At 31.9% G+C, this 25,959-nt stretch overlaps 1 protein-coding gene across 1 annotated transcript in view; it reads left to right on the top strand.

Annotated features, from left to right (window-relative positions):
• The window catches only part of LOC142330931 (uncharacterized), a 61,962-nt gene that overhangs the window by 11,605 nt on the left and 24,398 nt on the right, over positions 1 to 25,959 (top strand). The window contains exon 2 of the mRNA XM_075376398.1: positions 11,287 to 11,347. Within this exon, the coding sequence (XP_075232513.1) occupies positions 11,287 to 11,347 (61 nt within the window). The remainder of the gene's footprint in view (positions 1 to 11,286; positions 11,348 to 25,959) is intronic.

Genomic DNA, 25,959 nt, shown 5'->3' with positions numbered 1-25,959 from the left:
ACTGTCAAATTTACACCTTGATTTAAGTTTCAAAAATTTATGTTATTCTTTGAACAGAAATCTAGGGAAAAGTTTTCGCAAGTTTTAACTCAAAACCGAAGAGTTTCCGAACGCAGTTTTATGTGAATTTTTATCTTTATTTTCAGTCGTACATGTCCTGAAATTCTATATTCTAAAAATTCACATAAACCTGCGTTCGGAAACTCTTCGGTTTTGAGTTACAATTTCCGAAAAATTTTGCCTACATTTCTGTTCAAAGAATAAAATAAATTTTTGAAACTTAAAACAAGATGTAAATTTAACAGTTTAATATTGGTCTCTGACTTGAAAAGTAAAATATATATAAAGGATGTCCCATATAAAATGCAACTCATCCATGAAATTTCAAAAGTCAAGCCCTTACTCGTTACTGAAATGGACTCGTCCAACATCTGAACATCACAGCGACGCAGTAGAACACTACGGATAGTAACTACAATGCAATCATAACGTTCAGTGTATTGCTAGAGACAAGATGGTGTTTTCGCTAGATGAACGTGTTTTCATTGTTGACTCGTACTTCAGTACGAAATCAGCGGTTGCAGTGCAAGATTTGTTTCGCCATAAGTACCCAGATAAACCGGCTCCTAATAAAACATCAGTGTTAAGTTTATTTGCAAAATTTAGAGAGACCGGTTCTGTTAATAACAAGGAACACAAAAGATCTGCGTCAGTGTTGAATACAGATACAGTTGCTGAAATCAAAGACCAATTACTCGCCTCGCCAAATAAATCGATCAGACGTTTCTCTGCTGAAATTAATTTGACTAAATCGACTGTTCATCGGGCGACCAAACGATTACAATTACGACCTTATCGCATTCAAACGGTTCATCGACTTCTTGAGCCCGACAAAGAAAAACGGCTACAATATTGTCAACGGTTCCGTCGATTTCTGCGTGAGGAAATTAATGTTATGGATTCGTTATTTTTCACAGATGAAACACGGTTTCATTCGGATGGCTACATAAACAGCCAAAACAGTAGAATTTGGAGTTCTGAAAATCCCCACGTTTATCACGAAAAACAATTACACCCGCAGAAGGGGGTGTGGTGCGCGATATCGCGGAAGAAAATAATCGGTCCTATTTTTTTCGAGTACACCATTAATGCAGAACGATATCAGGATATTTTATTTCAGTTCATCGCACTCTTGGAAGAGGAAGACAGACACTGCTGGCTACAACATGACGGTGCGACATCGCACTACGCAGGTTCAATTTCTGATTTCGTCGAGGAATTCTTTGGTAATCGTGTTATCGGTCGAGGCTTGTGGCCATCAAGATCTCCAGATTTGATGCGGCGGATTTTTTTCTACGGGGTTACCTCAAAGAAAAAGCCTACAGCAACAAACCACGAACACTTGAACGATTGAAAGTCAATATTGAACAAGCTGTATTAAATATCCAGTCACAAACTTTGAAAAAAGTTGCAAGAAACGCTGTAAAAAGAATTGAAGCTTGTATTCAAGAAGATGTGGCGGCCACTTCCAACATTTACTCTAAATGTAAGGTAATGGATGGTAATAATAAAAATTACATTTACACATGCCTTTTTATTATTTCAATACCTACCAATATATATAAGGTTGGATTGCGTTTTATATGGGACATTCTGTATATATATATATATATATATATATGTAGTATAGTGTAGTTCTATATTGTCAATTGAAAAATCTGAAAAAGAAATATTGTTTCGTATAATAGTGGTTATAAGAAAAAATCAGTTTATGCATTATATCATAATGCGTAATTTTTTATTGTTAGGTGTTATTCCTGAATAACTGACGTTTTAATTACTCTTTATCATTTGCCTGGAAGGATCAAGGGGTAAACCAATGATCATATTGATATCATAAAATGCAAGAGTAATTAATAAAAAGGATAAGTAATTACAATTGATATGAAAACAAAATTAAATCAGTATTAATTAGAATGACAAATTTTTAAAGTTATTAATTATAATATCTTACAATTACACCTAAATTCTCTACACCCTTGTTTAAGATTTATGTAACTGTTAAATGAGGGTGTAGAAATTTAGGTTTGTCTAATTAGAAATATTTTTTTTTATATCATCAGCAGGAAGATAAAGCGATTTTAAAGTGGTAGTTATTTTTTATTTCTTTTTGTACAAGACAACAAGTTGTCAACAGACAAGTTGATTGTAGTAGAAGTAAAACAATTTAAAAGTCTAAAAATAGTTATTAAAAAATATATATTTATTTAACTTTAGAATTACGGGTAAAATAAAATATTAAGTTAATGAATTTCTTTTTTCCTGTTTAGCCTCCGGTAACTACCGTTTAAGATAATACTTCAGAGGATGAATGAGGATGATATGTATGAGTGTAAATGAAATGTAGTCTTGTACATTCTCAGTTCGACCATACCCGAGATGTGCGGTGGTTAATTGAAACCCAACCACCACCAAACAACACCGTATCCACGATCTAGTATTCAAGTCCGTGTAAAAATAGCTGGCTTTACTAGGACTTGAACGCTGGAACTCTCGACTTCCAAATCAGCTGATTTGGGAAGACGCGTTCACCACTAGACCAACCCGATGGGTTAAGTTAATGAATTGCCTAGCAAATTAATAACTGTACACTACATAAGAAAGAAAGAATTAAAGAACTTTCAGCAGTGAAACTTGTACCACCATTTACCTGTAAAGAGAAACAAAATTATAATTGATTTTATAAGTTGACAAAAAGATCACTTTAATAAAATTATCAAAGTTAATGCTAGAAGGGCAAAGAATGCTTACAAAACAAAACTAGTTCTTCATACTAGGAAATTCAGTACAGAGACACTAAAATTAAAAATTTTAAAATAATAAAATGCAATACTAAAGCGCATAAACAAAATGTCCACAGTGATTAAAAATTAAGTTAAATGGAGAAAAGAGATTTCTGTTTGTTATATTGATGTTGTTACAACGAAGTTAGCAGTTGTAATAATGGAGAATAAGTTTCAAAGCAAAAGAGGATGCTATATTTGTCATTTGTTATCGGAATGAAATAATTTTGTTTCAGAATAAATTTAGGAAATGATAATGATCGAATATTAATGGTTAAATTAGTTAAGAAAAAATGTATAACTTAATTACCTATAAATGTAAGGTTGTATGAGATCTGATGTAAGCCACAAGTCACTTCCAAAAATGTTATAATAAATCCTTAGAATAAAAAGCAGATCATGCCAGGCGTAGTAGTAATCCTAGTAAAGCCAGTTATTTTTACACGGATTTGAATACTAGATCGTGGATACCGGTGTTCTTTGGTGGTTGGGTTTCAATTAACCACACATCTCAGGAATAGTCGAACTGAGAATGTACAAGACTACACTTCATTTACACTCATACATATCATCCTCATTCATCCTCTGAAGAATTATCTAAACGGTAGTTACCGGAGGCTAAACAGGAAAAAAGAAAGAGGCGTAGTAGTAAAAATGGGGGATGAAAAGGTTTCTGTTCCTTCTTCACGAAAAGAAATTTATAGGTGCACATTAGTATATTAAACCCACCAAAATTCAGGCAATCACCAAAAGGACAGCCCATATACGAGTAATAAACATTATAAATCTAAGAGGAATGAACTCTCGACTACAGCTTCTGTATATGAAATGGTATACTTACATTACAGTATGAAAGACTAGGAGAGATAATTTAAAAAAAAAAAAAAAGATAAATAAATAAAATAATACATTGATATGATATCTTTCTCAAAAATACACTGTAACTGATTTACTAATATGTAAAGTTAATTCATCACCTGTCAAATGGAAAATTTCTTCTTTTAATTATTAATACAGATTTTTCTAATCCATTCAGAATGCTTTAGGATCATACCTTACAGCTCAAAAAAAAGAAATAAGCTCGTAAAAGTTTTCTGGAAATATTTTATTTTTCAACTATAGTTACTGAAAGATTTTTCCATAGTTCATCAAACTCCAAATTTAATTTTATTTTACACTGAAAACTACTGCTACTTTATTAAAATCAATTAAATCAAAAATAAATTCTTTACAGATTTTATTGCAGTTATATTTTTTAAAAAAATTATTATTTTTAACAATTAATAGGATATATTTAAAAAAAATCTAAACATGGATTTTATAATCTGTTTCATATTTTTTTTTTTTGTCTTCAATCATTTGACTGGTTTGATGCAGCTCTCCAAGATTCCCTATCTAGTGCTAGTCGTTTCATTTCAGTATACCCTCTACATCCTACATCCCTAACAATTTGTTTTACATATTCCAAACGTTACCTGCCTGCACAATTTTTCCCTTCTACCTGTCCCTCCAATATTAAAGCGACTATTCCAGGATGCCTTAGTATGTGGCCTATAAGTCTGTCTCTTCTTTTAACTATATTTTTCCAAATGCTTCTTTCTTCATCTATTTGCCGCAATACCTCTTCATTTATCACTTTATCCACCCGTCTGATTTTTAATATTCTCCTATAGCACCGCATTTCAAAAGCTTCTAATCTTTTCTTCTCAGATACTCCGATCGTCCAAGTTTCACTTCCATATAAAGCGACACTCCAAACATATACTTTTCAAAAATCTTTTCCTGACATTTAAATTAATTTTTGATGTATAACAAATTATATATTGCAAAGTTATATTTTTAAAAAAAATTATTATATTTAACAATTAATAGGATATATTTTAAAAAATCTAAACATGGATTTTATAATCTGTTTCATATAATCTTTATATTTTGTCTAATGTTTGTTTTTGTTTAACTTTAAATTAAAAATCATTGTACTAACAAAACTTTTAAAATTATAGTTTTGTGTACTCTTGTAGTACCAACTATGTGAAATCTTAATTAACTGATAACAGGTCACATCTAAATGAGTCATCCTTTATGTTTGGCTAAACAACGAAGAAAATAAACTAATTCATATCTACTTTCCCTTGTATTCCTGTAATAGAATGGATGTTATTCTTTAAATTGATTATGCCGTATTTAGGAGGTACTCAGATCTCACATCAAGTTGCATAGAGCATTTGAGGTTATCTTTTCTATGAAACATAACCGTAAATTTATAAGCCGGGAAGAGGACTCCACTCCCCTTACCCATGCTGTGTTTGTTATCTACATAGTTGGCAGAATAGTTCTGATAAATAATAATTAAATCCTGTAAAACTCTCTTTCCTCCAATATTTCCCTTGGTTCTTGATGTAGAAGCTCCTGCGTAGATGAACATATCACTTTTGGTTCTCCTTTCTGTTAGCCTAGTATATGCTTTATTTTGGGAAGGAGTCAAGGTAGACAACTGAAAATCAGATATGTTACAAAACATATAGTCTATTATTTTTATGTTGAAAAATGAAATCTTAAATGGTATTAGGTTGTCATCTAAGAGGAAAATTTCACAATTTCACCTCAAGGGAACTACGATCTCAATCTATCAAAAAAAACCTTCCCTGTGATAAGACTCCGAATCTATTATAATATATTCGGAGAATTTGAAATCAATCAATCAGTAGGTTGGTTCTTACGTGATATTGCAAACAAATAGAACCACCACAAACTTTCGCGTTTGTACAGGTGATTTTTTAGTCCTGTTACCCAATTGTTAATGTCTGGTAATTTTTTTCTAAGAAAGGGAAATATTGTTTTGTGACACGAAGTTGGTAGCGCTACTCAACCGGTATAGATACGGCAGTGTGAGTTGATTCTCCTTGAGCTGTGTAAACTTTTGTGCCGTTTCCGGTCGTGTTACGAACAGAATGTCTTTTACCATAGAACGAGTTTTCATTCTTGAACAATATTTTGCTACGAAATAGTACGCGAGTGTAAAAGAATCATTTCAAATTAAATTTGTCGGTGTTCCTCCGCCAGAAAAAATGTCTATTTCTAGGCTAGCAAACCGATTTCGAGAGACAGGTAGTGTTTGCAACAGAAAACGTAGCGGTCGACGACTCGCTTGACAGATTACGTTTTAGAGAATGTGAAAACAAGATTGCTCAATTCTCCGCGGAAAAGTTTACGAAAACTTTCCACGCAAGTCAGTTTGTCATATTCGACTGTTCAGAAAGCCGCTAAAAGATTGAAATTGTATCAGTACCGCGTACGATTAGTCCAAGAGATTCAGCCTCCAGATTTAAACAAGCGATTGCAATATTGCCGTCGGTTTAGGTCTCTCGTAAACGATAGTGTTCTTTAATGATGAAGCTTGGGTTCATCTCGATGGTTATGTGAACATTCAAAATCGTCAAATTTGGACAGTTGAAAATCCTAACGCTTTACAAGACAAATCTTTACATCCTGAAAAAATTGGTGTGTGGTGTGCGATATCTAGTCATCGTATAGTCGGACCCGTATTCTTCAAACAGACAGTAAATGGTGAAGTATACAGAATATTGTGCGCCAATTCGTGTCCCTCCTGGAACCTCAAGAACGGTATTGCTGGTTTCAGCAAGACGGCGCTACATGCCACACGTCTCGAGGATTTTCCGCAAGAGTTCTTTGATGATCGAATAATAAGCAAGGGCTTATGGCCTCCAAGGTCCCCAGATCTCACATCTCCTGACTACTTTTTGTGGGGCTATATTAAGTCCGAGGTCTTCAAAAACAATCCTCACACTATCGATGAACTTAAAGTCAATATTACAGACTTAATCGCGAATATTTCCAATGCAACTCTTAAAAAGGTTTCTGCTAATATGCTGAAAATAGTCCGTGCGTGTATAATTGCAAGGGTTGGGAATTTTGAGCATACTCTTTAACAATTATGTAAGTAATATCTTTTTATTAAATCTCTTTTGTAAGTAACAAATACATATTTTTATTCCACCTAAATTTCCCTTTCTTAAATTACACTTAAAATTGGGTAACAGGACTAAAAAATCACTCTGTATATTAGATATATAGAACGTAATTAATACATCTTTTTGAAAAATAAATGTACATTTTGATCACCCACAAAGAGAAACACTGGCAGAACTTCAGGATAATTTTAGGAAAAATTTATGAAATTTAGGGACATATCTGTAAAAACTATATCTATAAGTGTTCAAACAAGAAATTAAGCTTTAATTTTGTAATATAATAGGTAGTTGTTATCAACAAAATATCAGAGTCAACTTCCACTTAGGAAGATGCTACATATGTTTGTTCAAAAAGATTTCTATGTATTTATAATTTAAACAATAAATTAATTAGATTTACCAAAATTTTTATTTTATGATGGAGAAAACTGTAAAAATAGCCCCAACATTAAATTTTTGAAAGCATGCAGGTGTGTGTTATTTTAATTGATTTTAAATTAATGAGAAAGTTTATAATCTATTTTTAAAAGTAATACAATTACTTTTAGTTTTCTAAAATCTTTGAACAAATTATCTGACAACTGTGAATATTATTATGGATTGAAATTGATTCTGTTATTAAAAAACAAAACACACGCACACACACACACACACACACACACACACACACACACACAGCAAATAATAAAAGTGGGTAATAACAATAATAAACAGGTTTTAAACAATAATTATTTTATCAAACTGAATTAAGTCACTAGACATAAATGTATGAAAGGAAATCACTTTATATGAAAACTGAACACAGCTCTCTAATCAAATAACTAAAGGAAAAAAAAATTCAGAAAAAATAACTAATAATAAAAGTAACAATAGTAGTAAGATTTTAACTAGGTTTAAATACAACATTGGCAACACAATTGCAACTTGCATTATGTGGTTAAAATAAGCAAAATCATTCATTCATTTAAGTAAAATAGGGTGTGTATATATATATATATATATATGTGTGTGTGTGTGTGTGTGTGTGTGTGTGTGTGTGTGTTTGGCAGTCGTATTGTATTGGCTATCGCATCTTTATTGCATTCTTTCTTTCACTCTTTCTCTACAAGTTTATAAACCTACATTCAGCAATTCAGGTTTATGTCTATAACTCATACTTAAAATACATATATGTGCCTTTTATTTTAATATATTTTTCTATTTATCTTCTTTTTTTAAAATAATATATGTACTTTCACCCACATTGAGTTTAACTAAGAGTGAAGACATATCAAGATCAAGTTCACTTGCTGGCCGGTCAATGAGTGATTGATCGGGTGAGATTTTTTAAAACCAGTTTTGTTAGACTACAGTTGCTTTTTCTTTGGCCGTGATCCTGATTGACTAATGCTTGTTAATCAGAACATGGTGGTAGAATATTAATACCACATTGAACACATTTAACCGGTTAATACATCACATCAGTCGTATATTTTTTCTGAAGGGGTTACACCATCTACCCCATAACTCATGACTGAATACAACTCTTTAATTCATTTAGGATTTTGATAGTATCTGAATAAACCAGACTGGTACTCAGATTTCAGAGTCACAGTTAGTTAATTTATCTTCTAGTGATGATCTGAGCGAGCAGTTTATATAGTTACATCAGTTACTTTCACATGAATGGTCAAGAGTTTGAAGCCTAGGCCTCACGTGGAATGACTTTTTTTTCTGGAAAAATAGCAGTTTATTCCAGCATATATTTAAGCTGATCTACACAAAGTCATTAACCAATAACATGCTACTCCTGGGTAGAAAGCCCCTTACCCCCCCCCCCCCCTCTGGAATTACTAGCAGGAAGGAGCAGTCCTAAGTCTGAATTAATTTTTCTTCACGTGAGGTTATCTCATTTTATTATAGTTCTTTTTGAGTACATCATCCGTTTATAAGCATTTGGACTCCTATCCTTTACCTTTTCTTTCTCATGGTTTTAATAATTTGTTTATTAACAAATTATTAAAACATATATGTGTCAACATGTTCATTCAAAAAATTAACATTTATAAATTTTAAATTTGAATTCAAATTAAAATTACAAAATATGCAAACACTAAAATTAAATAAACCTGACAGCCTATACAGTACTTAACATTCTTATAATGTAATATTAAAGCACATAAAAAAAGATAACAAGACATGTGGATAAAACATATTACAAAACTGTATATTATATAAATAATATACATATTTTGCTAGATGCCAGTTGGATCTAAGTGGGTTTGAAGAATCCCATTTAGATATTGCATTCTTGGTATTAATTTTCTTTTGATAGGGATACTTCTGCCTACAGACCACCCAGATCACTGTTTTCTGTCAGGTGATTGGATAATTTGCAATTGAGGTGCTTATAAAATAATGCCATAATCCTTACCAATAATGGATGAGAATAAAATTTTTCCAGGTTTAAAAATAGATGATGAACGTTTTTATAATACTAAATATTTCTATGCCTTTTATTACAAAAATTCTCATGTGTAATTGTATTAAAAGGAAAAAAAAGTAAAACATTTTGTTTCCGTTATTAGAAGATTGGCAGCACAGACTTTTTGTTATCTACAACCACACAGTGTCTATTTGTGTTTAGAGTGGTTCATATACCATGTTATAAAATTACCAGTCTGCTATCTGCCTATACTAAGGAAGAAATATCAGTTGTGATAAAGTAAAAAATAAATAAAATTTTACTTTTTAAAACGTAAGATTGCGATTCATTTTTTAAGATTCTTATAATTATATTTTTTTCTATGCTTTACCATAAAATCCTAAATTCTTTCTTATTAAGATTTGTTATCACCTAACATCCTTTCAATAATAAAACTTCTTTAAACAAAAAAATAATAATACTTTTTTTCAATAAAATTTGTATTTGGAAAATCTCAGTGCCATCAGTTTCACTTAAATCTGAAAAAAATTATATTCTTCTAAATGATCGACAGTAAAATGTAAAAAATAAAAGGAAACTTTATTCTGCTTTCTAATTTTATTTTGAACTCCATTACTTTCCATTCTATTCCATACCTTCCATTCTTAAGATAATGTCAGTGGAATATTATATTAATCATGTATGGTGGTACATTTTGCAACAACTTTCTTAGATATAGAATAGGAAGACAATTGCCTCCGGTGTAATGCACTCCATGAAGGCAGTGCAATACACACTACCCAAAATTAGGGCTTCACTAAGCGTACTCCTGCTAACCAGTGTACCTCCTGCTACCCTGTGTACCAGCACTGAAAGGCCTTCAAAGGATGTACTGAAGGGGAAACACTATAGGAAATTGATGCAAAAATTTATTCAAATCTTCCCAGAAAAAATCCCAAAAAAAGGTTCAGAACACAGTCCTAAATGCCATCCATCTTAAAAAAAAACAACTTAAATATAACCACTAATAAAAACTACAATTAAAATATAACCACTAATAAAAACTCTACAGTTAAACAGAAATACTTCTCAAAATATTGTTAAATGATCTTTTTTTAATAATTCACTGGAATATTTTAACAATGAAATAGAATTATCCCAGAATTCATCTTCAGTGAATATGAACTGGTTTATTATAACATTGTCAATAGTAATATTCTTGGTAATGTGGAGTAGAGTTCATTTTATAGACAGTTTTCTATAAATTCTTCATATACTAGTTAAAAATGTTATTTACCTACATGTAAAATGATTAGAGAAAAAGTAAAGGTAGATAATTTTCTGTACAATAATCATTATGGATTACCAAATTGTAAATATGGATAGCTTTACAAGAAAGTAAAATGGATCATATTTTTCAAATTTAAAAGTTTATATTAAATAAATTTTGTGTTTAATAAATTTTATAGCTTTAACTGACTGGCTGACTATCAGTAATAATAACAATTGATTATTGATATTACAAATATCTACAGATGTCAAAGTTACACACTGTAAGATCTAGAAAGGTACATTTCGAAATTCTCTCTTTCTAGTTTATTCAGCAAGTAACAGAGATGTGATCACACAAAACTTGTTTGCATATATTTAAAGTATGAAATTAAAGATCATTCCTTGCTGTCTAATTAGAATCAAAACAACTACAGCTCATTAAATAAATGAACAGTAATCATTTTTGCAAACACTGCTATGAGAATGATGGTGGATCAATCAGTTTAATCTTATAAAAATTAGAGCCAAAACCAGGATGAGATGAAATTAGTCCATTATTTAAAAGACTATTAAAATTTGCACTTGTGTTTATAATTAATTACCTGTGGTTGTATGAGATGTTGTCTTGGGGTAGCCCCAAGACAACCAATTTATATACCCCTTTTTCAGGAAAAAAAAACTTAAATTTCACGGTAGTTTAAGCTTTTGTTTTATTTAAATAAACTTTAGTTTTTTCTATTAAAATGTAATAATGCTTTGTTTTAAAATTTTTCAGATGTTCGAGAGAGCAAATTGGAAGATGTATGGCGACCATTGCCAAGTTTAAGAAATATAAGGTATAATAACAGTAATAATAATTATAATGATGAAAATAAAAAATCATCTACACCATTAAACCATAAAGAAAACAATAGTTATTACTATGTTACTGGCAATAACAGTCTTATAATTAACAAAACATGTCTTGTAGATGTTATAACTAGTTATTTATATTACATTAATAACAATAATTCATACTTTAATAATGAAAATAATAATGTAATGATTGTAAAACATATTCTAACTTGTAGCAAAGCCAAATTATTTGACAAAATAGATAGTAGGTGCAATTTAACAAAAAATAAAACTGCACGTAGGTTGTGCAATGAAAGATTGCATTTGACTAGTGATAAAAAATCAATTTATACAGTTACCGAAGATATTTCTTGGGATTCTTTTATTTCAATGCTATCCAAAATCTTTTCATTAAATACTCAGAATCAAGTTAAGAATTTTACAAAGACTTTCTCTTTTTCAGATTCATTAATAAATAATAATAATAGTATTTATTTTCATAACAGAAATGGAATTTTATATAGTAAATTTAAAAAAGATAATCCACAGCATAGATCAACAATCAACTGGAAAACAAATAGTACTTTATTTTACCAATTGTTATCAGTTATTCAGAAACAAAAAAATGTAACAACACATATGACATATAAGAATGACAGTAATAATAATTATAGTAGTATTACTAGCATCAGTAGCAACTATTCATTTTCAAGCGATATTAGTAATAAAAATGTATCAACTTTACAATTGTCATTAAGTAGTCCAATAATGATTACCAATTTTGAAAATGCTACATTATATAATAAGGAAATTTATGTAGCTGAACAAAATGTAAAAGATAAAAGAAACAATTTAAAAGAATATCGTAACAATGATGAAGTTGGCATCGGGGATGATGAGAAGTGGTCAAGAATAGATGTTACTCAAAAGAATGATTTATATAATAGCGGTATAAATATAGATGCCAAAAATGATTCTGATGATGATCTGTTAAGTAGTTTTGTATCAAATTCTTTACCTGATTTACGATCCCCTGGATTTGGTCATCATCAAAATAATCATGTAGTTGTTCCAAGTCCAGATGATGAATCACTTGATGATTTAATCTTGCATCATACTGGATCTTCTGGCGTAATTCATCATCAGCATCACCAGAATGATGTCAATGAACCTTCATCTTCATCTTTTTCACGCCCATCTGTAATTCTTATTCATGATGTTCCTGATGAATTTCTACCAAAACCACCACCTAATTATCAAACCACAACACCATCTTATCAACATATAACACCAGAAATAGAATTACTAACAATTCATAATTACGCACCTTCTACCGATACGCCTAGTATATTATATCAACCTCATGATCCGGTCCCAGAACCTGAACCCCAACCAGAGCCAGAATATGTACCAATTATGAATAAACCTAAACCGCAAATTAAACCGATTTATAACTATCCTACATCAAGACCACAAGTTGTTAATCATCAGCATTATAAACCTCCTTTGAATCAATTCCATAAACCTGTTTCTGACCCTTATTCAGAACCTATAAGTTTACATGTACATAATCACAATAAACCGCATAGACCAATCCACGATTCAAACCCTCATATGGAATATGTACCAGTGTATCAACATAAACCTAGTTTTGGATCATCAAAACCTTCAGTTCATTATGATCCTGTACCAGAACCTGAAGCAGAACCTATAAATCAAAATATACATGTGAAACCTACATTTAAACCGATTATACAGTATGATCCTGCACCTGAACCTATACCAGAATCCATAAATCATAATATTCACGGTATGAAACCTTCATCATGGTATAAACCAATTCACCATTATGATTCTGTACCTAAACCTATAAATGATAATATCTATGGTTCTGGTTCAAAACCTGTATATAAACCTGCTCCTGAACCAGTTTCTGTACCAATTTATCAATCACCTTACGATGTACATCGACCAATTTATTCATCAACAACAAAACCAACACCTTTTTATAAACCTGCTCATTATTATAATACAACAAAACCATCTTCACACCCTTCCAGTACGTTTTCACCTACATATACAAAACCACCCTTAAGACCAAATACTCCATTAGGTTCTACATTAATATTTGTTAGTTCAACTCCATCAACACCAGTTGGACCTGCTGCTGATCCACCGTCACCTTCACCATTGAATCCTATAACAGTACCTTCTGGAAAACCTCCTCCTTCTATTTTGCTTCTTCCACCACTAAGCGATTCTTCTTCTCAATCTTCATTGCAGTCACCGCAATCTTCTTCAAATTGTCCAACAGTTATTGTATCTAATAATCAGAACATTCATACATCAGCTGATTTTAAGGATGAATGTTTAAGTAATGTTAACATTGTTATAAATGCTCCTGTTTCTGCAGCAGCTGCTGTTTCTGGAGCTGGAGGTGAAAGTGGTAATAATGTTATGCCAATAGGTGAGATAGATACAAATGATGATGACGAGGATGATGAAGATGAAGATGGTAATGATCAAGAAGATGATCCTCTTAACGATGAAGGAGGAGGAGGAGGTGGTGGTGGTGTTATTCCAGCATCAATAATTGCTGGAGGTGTTGCTGGAGCTGCAGCTGGTGCTGGTGCTGGAGCTGCTGCTGTAGGGGCGGGAGCTGGTGCTGCTGCAGCCGCAGCAAGCGGGGCAGTAATAGGTAGTGGTGGAGCTGGTGCAGGAGGTGGAGGTGGTGGATCTTCAAGACCACCGGTTCAAAACGATTTAATTATCTCAACAACTTCAGCACCTGTTCCAACAAAAAGACCACAAACTAGTACATCACAATCGATGACATTATGGGATTATTTCGGTTCAATAATTAATTCGTTTGTTTTATATCCACTATGGACTGTGGTATTTGCACCTTTCTCTCTACTTCTATCTAGCGGTCTGGGTGTTGCTGCTCTTGTATTTCCATGGGCATTTCCTCGATTTTGGTTTGGAAGACGTCGAAGAAAAAGAAGAAGAAGATCAGTTCCTATTTTGGAATTTCAACCAATAATATCTTCTTTAGACTATTCAGCTGTAAGTTTTGAAAAAAAAATTAAACTTAATTATAATTTTGGTAATGATTACAATAGGTAATTTTTAATATTGATCGTGCTTTATGCTCTGGTAGTTGGCCCGCTAACAAAAAAGATTGTTTAGTGAAATAACCAAGCATTTGGATGAAATACCATTTAGATTACTGCTATTGTAAGAATGGTTTTGAAATAAACTTAAAATAAAATCATTCTACAGAATGCCCTTTGGCATTCTGTAGAAAGTTTATATTTATTAGTGGTAGACGACTATGAAGTCAGTGATACTTAAAGTATAAAAAATTATATTAATTAAATTTTTTTATTTTTTTTGTTAATATAAGTTTATCAATTCGTTCCAGTTGTGTAAGTTCATAATGTGCAACCTTACTAATGTATGCTTATCAAGTTTATCAAAACCCAATTTAATCAAAATTATTGATTAACAATTAAAATCCAAATAACTAATCCATCATAGCATTTTACTTGATATTCTCCGATTGTGTATCATGTTATTGTTAATCATGTTATTCTTTGTATCATGCACATTCCTTTCTGTAAATCAGGGCATTCATTTATCTGTAAAATTGTTCTTGTATTGCATAAGCTTCTCAGTTTTAAGTATATATCATTTCAAGATTTTTTTTTTTTTCATATAAATGTCATGTTTTTATATATAATAAAGTTTATTTTAATTACATAACATGGAATATATATATATATACTTGCCGTGTTATATAATTTATATAAAATGGCATAATATAAAATGAAGAAGCTTTTTTTTAATTAACAGTTTTTGAAATATCAAAAATATAAAACACTCCCAAACTAATTACAAATAATAAAATAATCTAAAACTGGATAACTGGATGAGCATATCAACTACTAAACAGTTAGTTTCAATAGTAAAGGGAGAAGGATTGTATTAATAAAATAATGCTGATCTTCGTGGCAGAGTGGAAATATCTCAGTGTATTTTATCTGGAGGTTCTGCCTTTGAATTCCGGTGAGTTATGTCATTTATCATACGCTACAAAATTTCCATTACATATTCCACAAGCTTCAGGCTTATATGATAACAGATCATAAAAGATTTAAAAAATAGATAAATAAAATTAATAAAAACAACTTTCATAACTGTCAATAATCTATTTTAATAAAAAGGTAACAAATAAAATTATATAAAAGAACTGTCGATAATTTTAAAACAAATTATATTTTTTAGTTATTACAGTTTTGTTTTAATATTTATGTTTTCCTTTAGCAATTTGCCTTCGTCTACTGATGATTATTGTTTAACAGTCAAAATGTGTATCTTGCTTTTTTTTATAATTTTTGTGCAGTTTTTATTTACATTTTTTTATGAATGCTAGTTTAATTTATCTAAATGGCATTAATTGTGATGTTTATTACAGATAGCTCATTACAGTAGGTGAGATATGCAATATCTTACAAGTTAAAATAACTTGAAAACAAGGAAGAATGATCTAAACCAACTGGAATTAACTTATTAACTGTTGATTCATCAGTCATGGCATTTTATCTGTACCTCACACTAGTCAGTTTCATTAGAATTCATTTTTTCTTCAAAAGAAAATTTTAATTTCATTTTTTGGTCAAAATAAGAATAATTGTTTATTTTTTTGTCATTAATTAATGAACTTAGGCATGATTATTTGGTGTAGAATTGAATTAATGATTAGACTGTTATTAATCAGTAACATATTAATAACTTTGCGAGTGTAAAAAAAAGTTAAAAATTTGTTGATATTTGTTACTGTACATAATTACATTTAAATGTGTATGATACCATAATTAAATAATCATAATTTTCAATTATGATATAATTTTAAATTTATATTTATTTAATCTTTATTCGTAAATTGTACGAATAATATTTCTTGTGATTTATTTTCTTTGGGTCAATGTTATCAATTTCCAAGAAGTATGGCAATGTGGATTTAAAAAAATAGTTTTTTAGAACTAAAAGTAAATTATTTTCATCCCCATCATGGCTTTGCCCACACTATATGGTTACTTGCATTTTCCGTTGTGGTAAGAGGATGTTTCACCGATCAAGGCTTGCTTCATTCACCCTTCTCATGAAGCCAGGGGGCAGAGCCCCCTGGACCCCTCTGTGTTCGTAAATCTCATGCTTGTGAGAATAATAATGATAGATAAAAAATAGAGTCTTTTCAATTTATAAAAACTCTCAGTGTATTTTAATATCTACAAGGCAACAATACACAGTACCACAAAACCCACTAATTGGTTTTTAGATCACCTGTCACAGTTTCACTCATGGAAATAAATAATCAGAATTACAATTATAAATTACCCTCACAATGTTACTACCAAACCTCATAAAGATCGATTCAATAGTAGTAGTATAAAATGGCAAAAATATTTTAAAAAACACTTTATTTTTTATTCCTTTAAAATATTAAAATTCAAAAAACCCAAAAATGGGTTTTAGATATTTATCTGAAAATTATTTGCAAGCCCAAATCGAGTGAATATTTCGTATATTCACATAAGAATTACACAAACCAAAAATCAAGTTGATATCTTGTTTTGTAACCAAGAAGTTCAAAAAATAGTAAATTTCATTATTACTCTATTTTATCCCTTTAAACTTGTAATTAAAACATAATCCTTTCTTAGTGTCCACTTACACCATAAGAAGAATATGTATACAAATTTTCACCAATTTATCTTCAGTAGTTTCTGCTGAGCGTTGATTATGGATCACTTACAACATATTCTTTTATGTACATAGATAAGTAACTATTAATGTTTATAAATCTTCTGCAGTTATCTTAAGATAGTAAGATTTATATCTATCTAAAAGGAATCTTCTCCAAACACTGATTGACTATTCTTTAATGTCATCATCAGTTTAAAATTGGTGTGAAAAGTAATCTTCCTGATTAAATATTTGGGTTTAATTTCTGGTATGAAATAATTTTTATTATATTCTTGTATTCTTCCTCCTCATTGAAATACTTGTATGAATGTATCTTACAGAACTGATAAAAATTAATTATGAACGTCATCTATTATATAATCATAGATAATAATTAATAATAATCATTAGATAATATAATTTATCTATTACATAATCCTTACTTTTTTCTTTGTGATTTTAAATTGGTCATTCTCTACAGTGAACTTACCAGCTGTATGTCTGGCATGGCAGGTCAGCCTGTTGGTCAGATCCGTTATCATTTATCCATTTGACACCATGGCCAGACACAATTGTGCCAGACTCAGCATTGGATCTTTTCAACATCAATTTTAAAACCTAACTGCTCCCCTGGAGTCCCCAGTTGATGATTGAAACTGACACACCTAAGCATGCCAGCAGCCCTCATGACTGTGACTATCCACCCTTCCCTATTCTAGAAACCCCTCTGACGCTCCTCGATCTCCTTGGCCCGCAGTACCTCTGAAGCAAATCTGTTAACTCATTTCCAATTTTCTTTGTTTTGCAGCATATAATCAATGATACTTTCTGGTGTTTGATCAGAAATTCTGGCCTCGTTTCGTTCATTCCTCCATCTATTACACCGGAAAACTGTGTGTTACACTGTGTCTTCTTGGTTACAGAACATAGACTCTGATGTTGCACGTCTCTCAATTCTGTTGAGGTAATACTCAACATTACTATATCCAATCAGAATTTGTGACGCATAATAATTGATGTCAACATTCTGAATTAATCTCTTCATCAATATGGCAGTCCCTCTCTTCCTCCACTTTTCTTTCCACTTGTTCATGAGTTTATCTTTAGCCTTCCTTCTCTCCATCCCGTTATAAATATCGGTCCTTTCTTCAACCTGCAGTTCAATCAGCGGTGTTGATGTGACCACACACAATGCCGCATTCAAAGCCGTTTGATAAGCCGAAGCAACCCCCAGCAATGCCTTACGGTGAACCCTGGTTACTCTTTCCATATTTAGTTTAATTTGTATCATAGCACCCCAAACATGAGCTGCATGCAGGATTGATGAGGCAACAGCCCACACTATTACTTTCCTCTTGGATGCTCTGGGGCTCTCTGAGTACTCATTAAAATATTTAGGGCTTTAGCCCTAAATAACTTTTCATCACATGTTCCATGAATCTATTATGTTTATCTAAAAAGATGCCCAAATATTTCAATACATTCACTTCTTGGACTTTTTGTCCGTACAAAATCAAGTTTACGGGGCGTATATTTCTCCGTCCTGTAACTACTAAATATTTGCACTTTTGTGGCAAAAGGGAGAGGCCATCTTCCCTCATCCATTCTCTGACTATCACTAAGGAGTGGTTTTTCCTTTGCTGCACCTCTTCTTTGTCACGATCTCTGACCATGATGACCGCGTCATCGACGTAGACTGTTAATTCTACTCCCTCAGGTTGTTGTAACCTCAGGACTCCATCATAAGCCATCAGCCACAACAAAGATCCCAAAACTGAGCCTTGCAGTACACCTCCAAAGAAACAATATCAAACCTTCTCCTCCTGTGAGTCTGACATGCACCACCTCTCATTAAGTATTCTCTCTTTTGTCTAATCAAATAGCTGCTAATTCCTCTCTCTCTCATCGCCGTAATGATTACGCTCCTTGGGAGTGACCCAAATACATTTTTGACATTCAAAGAAATCAGGAGAGGAATTCCCCAGACCTCTCCCTGTCCCTCCATGTCCCTGCCTTCACTTCTGCCGTCCAATTTTTTACTCTCATTACTGCTTGCACTGCAGACTTTCCCTTCCAAAAACCAAACTGATTGTGGCTAATGGCATCTTTGCTATTAAGTTCTTCAATAATGCGTGCAACTAAAATTTTCTCTACTAATTTCCCCATATTATTAGGTGTAATGGCCAGTACTCAATATTTTCCTCTTGGATTGTGGCTTTTGATAGGAATACCACCCTGGCCTCTTTCCAATACCCTGAGAATTCCCTGTTCTCTACACCATAACTGGCCACCTCGACCATTTCCCAGGGTGCTTTGTTCACCAATCCCTTTAAAACCACAGCTGGTATCCCATCTGGGCCAGGACTACGTTTGTTGTCCCATTGGCTGACCATTGCCTGCACTTCATTGAGTGTAAACCTTCTGCTCTCACAATTATCTATATCCTCATGTTCTTCTTCATTGCTGGGAAAAAGAATCATTGCTAGGTTCAGTACTTGTTCTTTTGATAGAAATTGCAAACGTCTTCCAAAACGGTTTGCGATGATTTTATATGCCTTACCCCATGGGTCATTGTTTAAATTTTCACATAATTTACTCCAGTGCTTTTTCTTAGACTTTATTTCGTTATTCAGCCTTCTTCTGCTGTGCACATAATTATCAACTGCTTCAACATATGCATCTCCTCCTTATCTTCTCAGTCTTTGTTTTTTCCGCCTATTAGCTTGAAGTTGTCTTCTCTGCTCGGCGACATTTGACGTCCACCAGCAGGCTTTATGTTTGCGATCGTTTCTGTTGATCTCCTTTTCCATTTCTGGCTGAATCACATTTTGTAGTGCTTCAGGTCTGAGGTTCTCCATATTAATGATTCTGGCTGCCACCCGATCCACAATTAAATCCACTTGATGGGCCATTGGTCGCAACAGTTGACTTCTTGATAACACTCTAAATGTCAGATTGTCTATTTTGAGGAATGTAGCCCTATGATCACTTGCTATTTCTTCCGAAAGTACACTCCATTTCCACGGATCTTGTGGCCAACTGTTGTCAAGTATGGTCAGGTCTAAGACTGAAGCATACATATGTTGCAACATATGTTGGAGTGCTGTCATTTATACAATGACATCCAAAATGTCAGCCAATATTTGTCCTCGCCAATTTGAATAATCACTTCAAGTGGCTACAGACTTACTATTAAAATCGCCTAATAGTATTATTCTTCTATTGTTAGTATATACAACTCTTTGAAGGGCATCTACAAAGTCTTCAAACTTATTGCGACTACAATTGGGTGAGACATAGGCTCCTATTAACAGTGCTCTACTTCAGTTTTTGACTTGCCATACTTACCAGTTACATCTAAGATCGTGATGTCACCTTCTGTGTCCGCACACCACCCTGATCAGGCCACTACGTATTTGTTGGTCTCTGTTGCAATTAGCATATCTACCCCTTTATCTCTGACAATCTCTCCCACCAGATCATGTGAGAGGGTACTTCAATTAACATTTGCTAGTACTACTTTAAGCATTACCAGATTGTCCGCATATCCAGCCTCCGGTGCAGTGGTGATCTTTCCTACCACAGTTTAAGCACTTTTTTTGGGTCTTGACATGTCGTGATCTTGTGACCTTTGCCAACACAATTATAACATAAATCCGAACGGTCCAGTTCCTTACATTCAAACATCCTATGATCTGTTCCCCAGCAGCTGAAGCATCGTTCTTCCTCCTCTCTTATGTAGGTTCGACAATTCACCCAGACTACTTTGATACATTGTTCTACGATTTTACATACAGCCCTGTAACACATTATAACAGAGATGTTTTGTGTTTCACCAAAGCCTCGTCTAATAGAAGAAATATTATAGTCTTCATTTTCTCCAATCCGATTGGTGATAGCACCTCTTATTTGTTCTTCAGAAGTGTCAACCTCTACATCTCTAATGTAGACTACTGTACATCTACCAGCTCTGGTTTTTAAATGTACTTGCAATTCTGCTGCCTTATGTGTTGGTAAAATCTGTAGCTTTTTGAGCTCTCTGTATTCTCACATGGAGCTTTTCGTTTCTGCCTTTTCTCATATGGATATAACCTCATCCGATGTTACCACAGAAGACCCGGGACGGATAGATCCCAGGGGGTTTCAGGCTGGGATGAAAGGGAAAGGAATTACAGCCAGAAAAGGGTTCCCCCTTATAAGCCGACTGAGGACTTAGAAAAATTTTCTACAGTGGCTCACTACTACGAAAAATTTTAAGACCTTGTTTATGTCTTTCAGATTGACGTCACATACCAGTATTGGCCTGAATTTAATTTAGAATATTTTCACTCATAATGTTTATACGTAGTACCACTGCTTAAATAAAGAGTTAAAAAATTAAAATTAAAGTTATTAAAAGTTAAGTTTAAGTTTCACTTAAATAAAAAGTTTAAAAAATTACTTCTACCTTTGATAAAACTCTCTCAAGAGTACTTCAAAACACTTCTTTGCTCAATCTAGTAACACTGGCGACCATCAGCGTCCAAAAGTTCTTCCCAACTCATTGTAATTGTAAGTTTTAATTAAAACTACAGCTCAAAATTAACTTTTAACAGAAAAACCTTAATAACTTTTACAGTCCGCAACCAAAAATCTTAAAACTTTATGTCCGTGTCCATAAGAATTCCATCAACAATATCCAACGTACATATCCAATAAAATTAACCAAAACACCTTTTTTTGTACGACCGTCCTAGTTGGACCATTTACTAAAGAATTGTAAAATTTCTTTGTATCTTCAGGAACATAATTTATCATATTGATGTCTGCTGCTCTGGCGGCAAGGTTGAGCCGAGGACTGCTTGTAGGCTATATCTTCAGGAAGATGAATAGCACCGGATTGTTCAACTCCAAGACAGAAGTTTCTCTTCTCACTTAAATCCACACTATTTATGGATTTCAATGCAATCAACTGCCCTTTATTTCTGATTTAAATTGAAACTCATGATACTGCGAAATAGCAAAACCTTTCCTACGACCTTCCATATTGTCCAACATCTCAGTCGCAACAACATTCTTTTTATAAAATTTTGGCAATCAAGATTGAAATTCTGTTATGTGGCTTGTTTGTATCTTCTGAACAAAGTATTTACCAGGTTTTTTTGTAGATTGGGTAATCAAGTCCACTGTTTCATTCATGCCATAAAATCGATCATTGTTTTTAATTTTGTGTTTTACAAGAGCAAAATTCCTATTGCAAGCAAGATAGGAGTGCTCTCTAACTGGAAGCCTGTAGACTGTTTTCTGGAACCTTACAGTGTTCGTAAGAGCTAATAAAAATCTGATCCTCACATGGTTTCAGTTCTGACTTAGACAATTATCACTAAAAAAAAGGTATAGCTCTCTAACACCATGTGATAATGTATCATTGATATATTGGTACAGAAAAGAACAAATCTCATTACTCCCCTTTTCTGCTGTTTCCTCATGGTACAAAAAAAAAGTCGGCTGTGTTATTCTTTGAATTATGTACAGAATAAAGATAAATTGATAGTTGCCGAAAATACATTTCCTGCACCGGGATCTCAGGCAAGGATATGTTTTTCATGCAATCAAAACTTAACACTGCAGCATATTCATTACCTTTGCAGTATTCCTTTGTATTTTTTTGAGCTGTATAAAACCGCTTGCTCCGTCTTTTATGTACAGTAAAATCAGCAAGAGCTACTTTTCTGGCAATCGGATTCAGTCGTAGGTTTTTATTTTTTTGTTAAGACGTTCACTGTCAACACTTGTATCCACCTTTGATCTACCAAATCTGAAATTGAAATATAGCTTAAAAACTTTGAAATAAATGGATAATTTATTTCAGTACTTGGATATTTAGCAACAAACGATTTATGGATTTACTTGATGTTTAGAGTAGCACTCAAATAATGAACTTCTTTAGAAGAGCAATGACTCTTTTTGAGAGGAAAAGATGTAATATGGTTCTTCACGTGTTCCAAAACTTCTACAGGAAAAGTTTTACAGTTTTGTTGATGGCCTCTTAAATCTTTAGACGACTTTCCCAACAATAAAAAATTTGGTTATCATCTTACCCATTTTTCAGAAATTACGAGAAGACTGAGAGAAAAGCTTTTCTGCATACTTGCAGTTTTCTATCACGAATCTTGACAAAAAATTTGTAAGAGTTTACATGACCTGCAACTGGTTCATTAGTTTGAGATGGGTCATCAGGATCAGTTTGTTTTCTTGATCTACGCCGTTTTAAGGGAAAGGCATCAATTAAATTTTTAATAAAGATGTCTTGTCCATTTTTATCATTAAAATAATTTTTGAAAGCAAGAATTTCATCAATCTCTTCTTCAGATAAATGAATTAAAACATTTCATTAAGCATCTGAAACAAAGGAAAAGGTTATGTTGCACATTCCCATTTATTAATGTATTAATTTTTCACAAATACTCTAATTAATATCCAAAAGTAAGATCTACTAATTTCTGTTTTTCCTCTGCTTTTTGTGATTGTATTTATATTTTTAGTGTTCCTCTATTATTTCAGTATTGTGCAAAGTGTACGTTTCAAGAATTTCATCTTGATTAAATATTCCTTTCCTCGTGATCTAAATTTAAAGTGAACATGAATTTATTGATACATAATATGATTTGGACATCAATATTTTTGCAAAAAATGTTACTTTTGAAGACTATTCTATTTAAAGTGTAAAAAAATTGCACTGATTATTAATCAATATTACAACTTAATAAAATGATTCCTAAAAAATGCTAAACCCTTGCTGAAATAATAACGGACATGGAACCAGCTAATCTAGAAGGCTAATATCATGATGCTTACATCATTAAGATCTGACTAAGAAGACTTAAGTGTTTTATTAATGGTAACATTAAAAATTTTATTATTTGTTGCTACGGTGTTGGTCTTAGGTTCTATTCCAGGTATAGGTTTACTTTATTTTTCATTTATCATAGCATCTCTGGACAAGACAGTAAAATGCCCTGATCTACCCTGGTAAGTAAATTGTCATTTTTCACCACCCTTATCCTTTCTTTCTCATTATCAGTTGTGTTAGTGCAATTCCAACCTGCTAAGTTCTCCACAATAAGGATGCCAGGATCTGATAAATCAATTCACCCTTGGTATATGGAAGGGAGCTGCCTATGGACAGACATAAGGATTCTATTTCCTGCTTAATGACTACAGAAGTATATCAGCTGTAGGGCTTATTGGGTAAAGCCAGACTTCCTAATCCCCACTGCCAGTATAGCCTCAGCTATAGCATTTATCTTCTTTAGGTTAGAATTTAATACTCACAGAAATCAAATAGAAAAAAAAACAACAAAAATATGAAACAGTTTCTTACTTCATTGATAAGATGATTAACACATGGTTATATATCTACAAATTATAATATATTTGTCTTTAATTGTAAGGAGCATCAACTAAGAGCCCAATCTGTTATTACCATCTGCTGTCATAGTAAACCTATTTCCAAGGCCCAACTTGCCATCACTTTTTCTTATAATTACAAGAATGTTTTATATTTATAGTGTTTTAGTGTGTAAATCATGAACTGTTATTAAATAATTAGTTACATTTTGAGTTATATTTTTATATTGATGTATTTTTGAGTGTTTATATAATTGTGTTACTAAACTAATATTGTATATAAATTTATTTATTTATTTATTTATTTATTGTAAGTTACAGTCTAATGAAAATATTTAAAATTAACAATAAAAACTTGTATAATATACTATAAATTTATTATGTTAACCTTGTTTCTTATAACTAGAACTTTTTTTTTTAATTGTATTCATATTTAAAATTATTATTTCATGTTTTCTTATTTAAAAAGCTTTTAAACAATCAATTACTGTTCATTTTTTTAAAGGTAAGGGTTAAAAACTTTATCTGCATCTGAGCTAGAACGGAACCTTAACCTGTGAGGTTCCTCAAAGACTATTTCTTATTCTCACCATTTTAATTTTCTATTTTATTAATGTTATAGTATTAGTTTTGTTAAAATATAAGAAGATAAGTGAAAAGAATGCAGAATATATAAATTAATACAATTATTTGACAATTTAATTTATATTAAAACTATGATCCAAGGTCTCTGTTCCAATTGATTATTAAGTATTGAGTACTACTCTTATTGAATATTGAGTTACAATTGAGTATTGAGTAGGTCTAGTTTAATAAAGTAATAATCTACTGTACATTTTCAATTAGCCATTCAAATTTTATTTATGTAGATTTTTTAAATTTTATTTTACTCTTTTTATTACACTTTTTTTATATTCATTTATATATTTTATTTATTGTTAATATTCTATTATAAAGAGTATAACATGGAGATTCAAATAAAAAATCATAGAGAAGGGGTAACCATTATTGAGAGTATACCCTTCTTTGTATGTTAAACAGTTAAGTGAAAAATTCTTCCAAATTTTATTCAGTATTCCTACAATGGAGTAATGCATTGCATAAAATACTGCAAAAAAAAAGCTGACAATGTTGCTGGTGAACTTTCCCATCGTATTATGGAAGTACTCAAACCTTCTCAAACTGATAAATCTGAAATTACTAATCTTCTGGCCTTATTTATTTATTTGTGTATAAACACATATATGTGTTTGTACACAAATAGATAAATTATAAAAAAAATTTTATATATATATATATATATATATATATATAATTTTTTTTTAAATTAGTTCCTCCCTCCCTCCTCCTGAAACAGGAGTGGGAGACTTCCTCTTTTTCATTCCTACACTACTCTTTATAATATACAGCATGTCCATTTTAAAATATTGAAGCATTTAAAACCTCAGATTTTTATAATAATTTTTTTTATTTGGGA

This window comes from Lycorma delicatula, chromosome 10 (genome assembly GCF_047948215.1).
Source record: "Lycorma delicatula isolate Av1 chromosome 10, ASM4794821v1, whole genome shotgun sequence".
In the NCBI taxonomy this organism is placed as follows: domain Eukaryota; kingdom Metazoa; phylum Arthropoda; class Insecta; order Hemiptera; family Fulgoridae; genus Lycorma; species Lycorma delicatula.
Note: the sequence above shows the minus strand (reverse complement) of the source record. Positions and strands in the feature narration are given on the sequence as shown.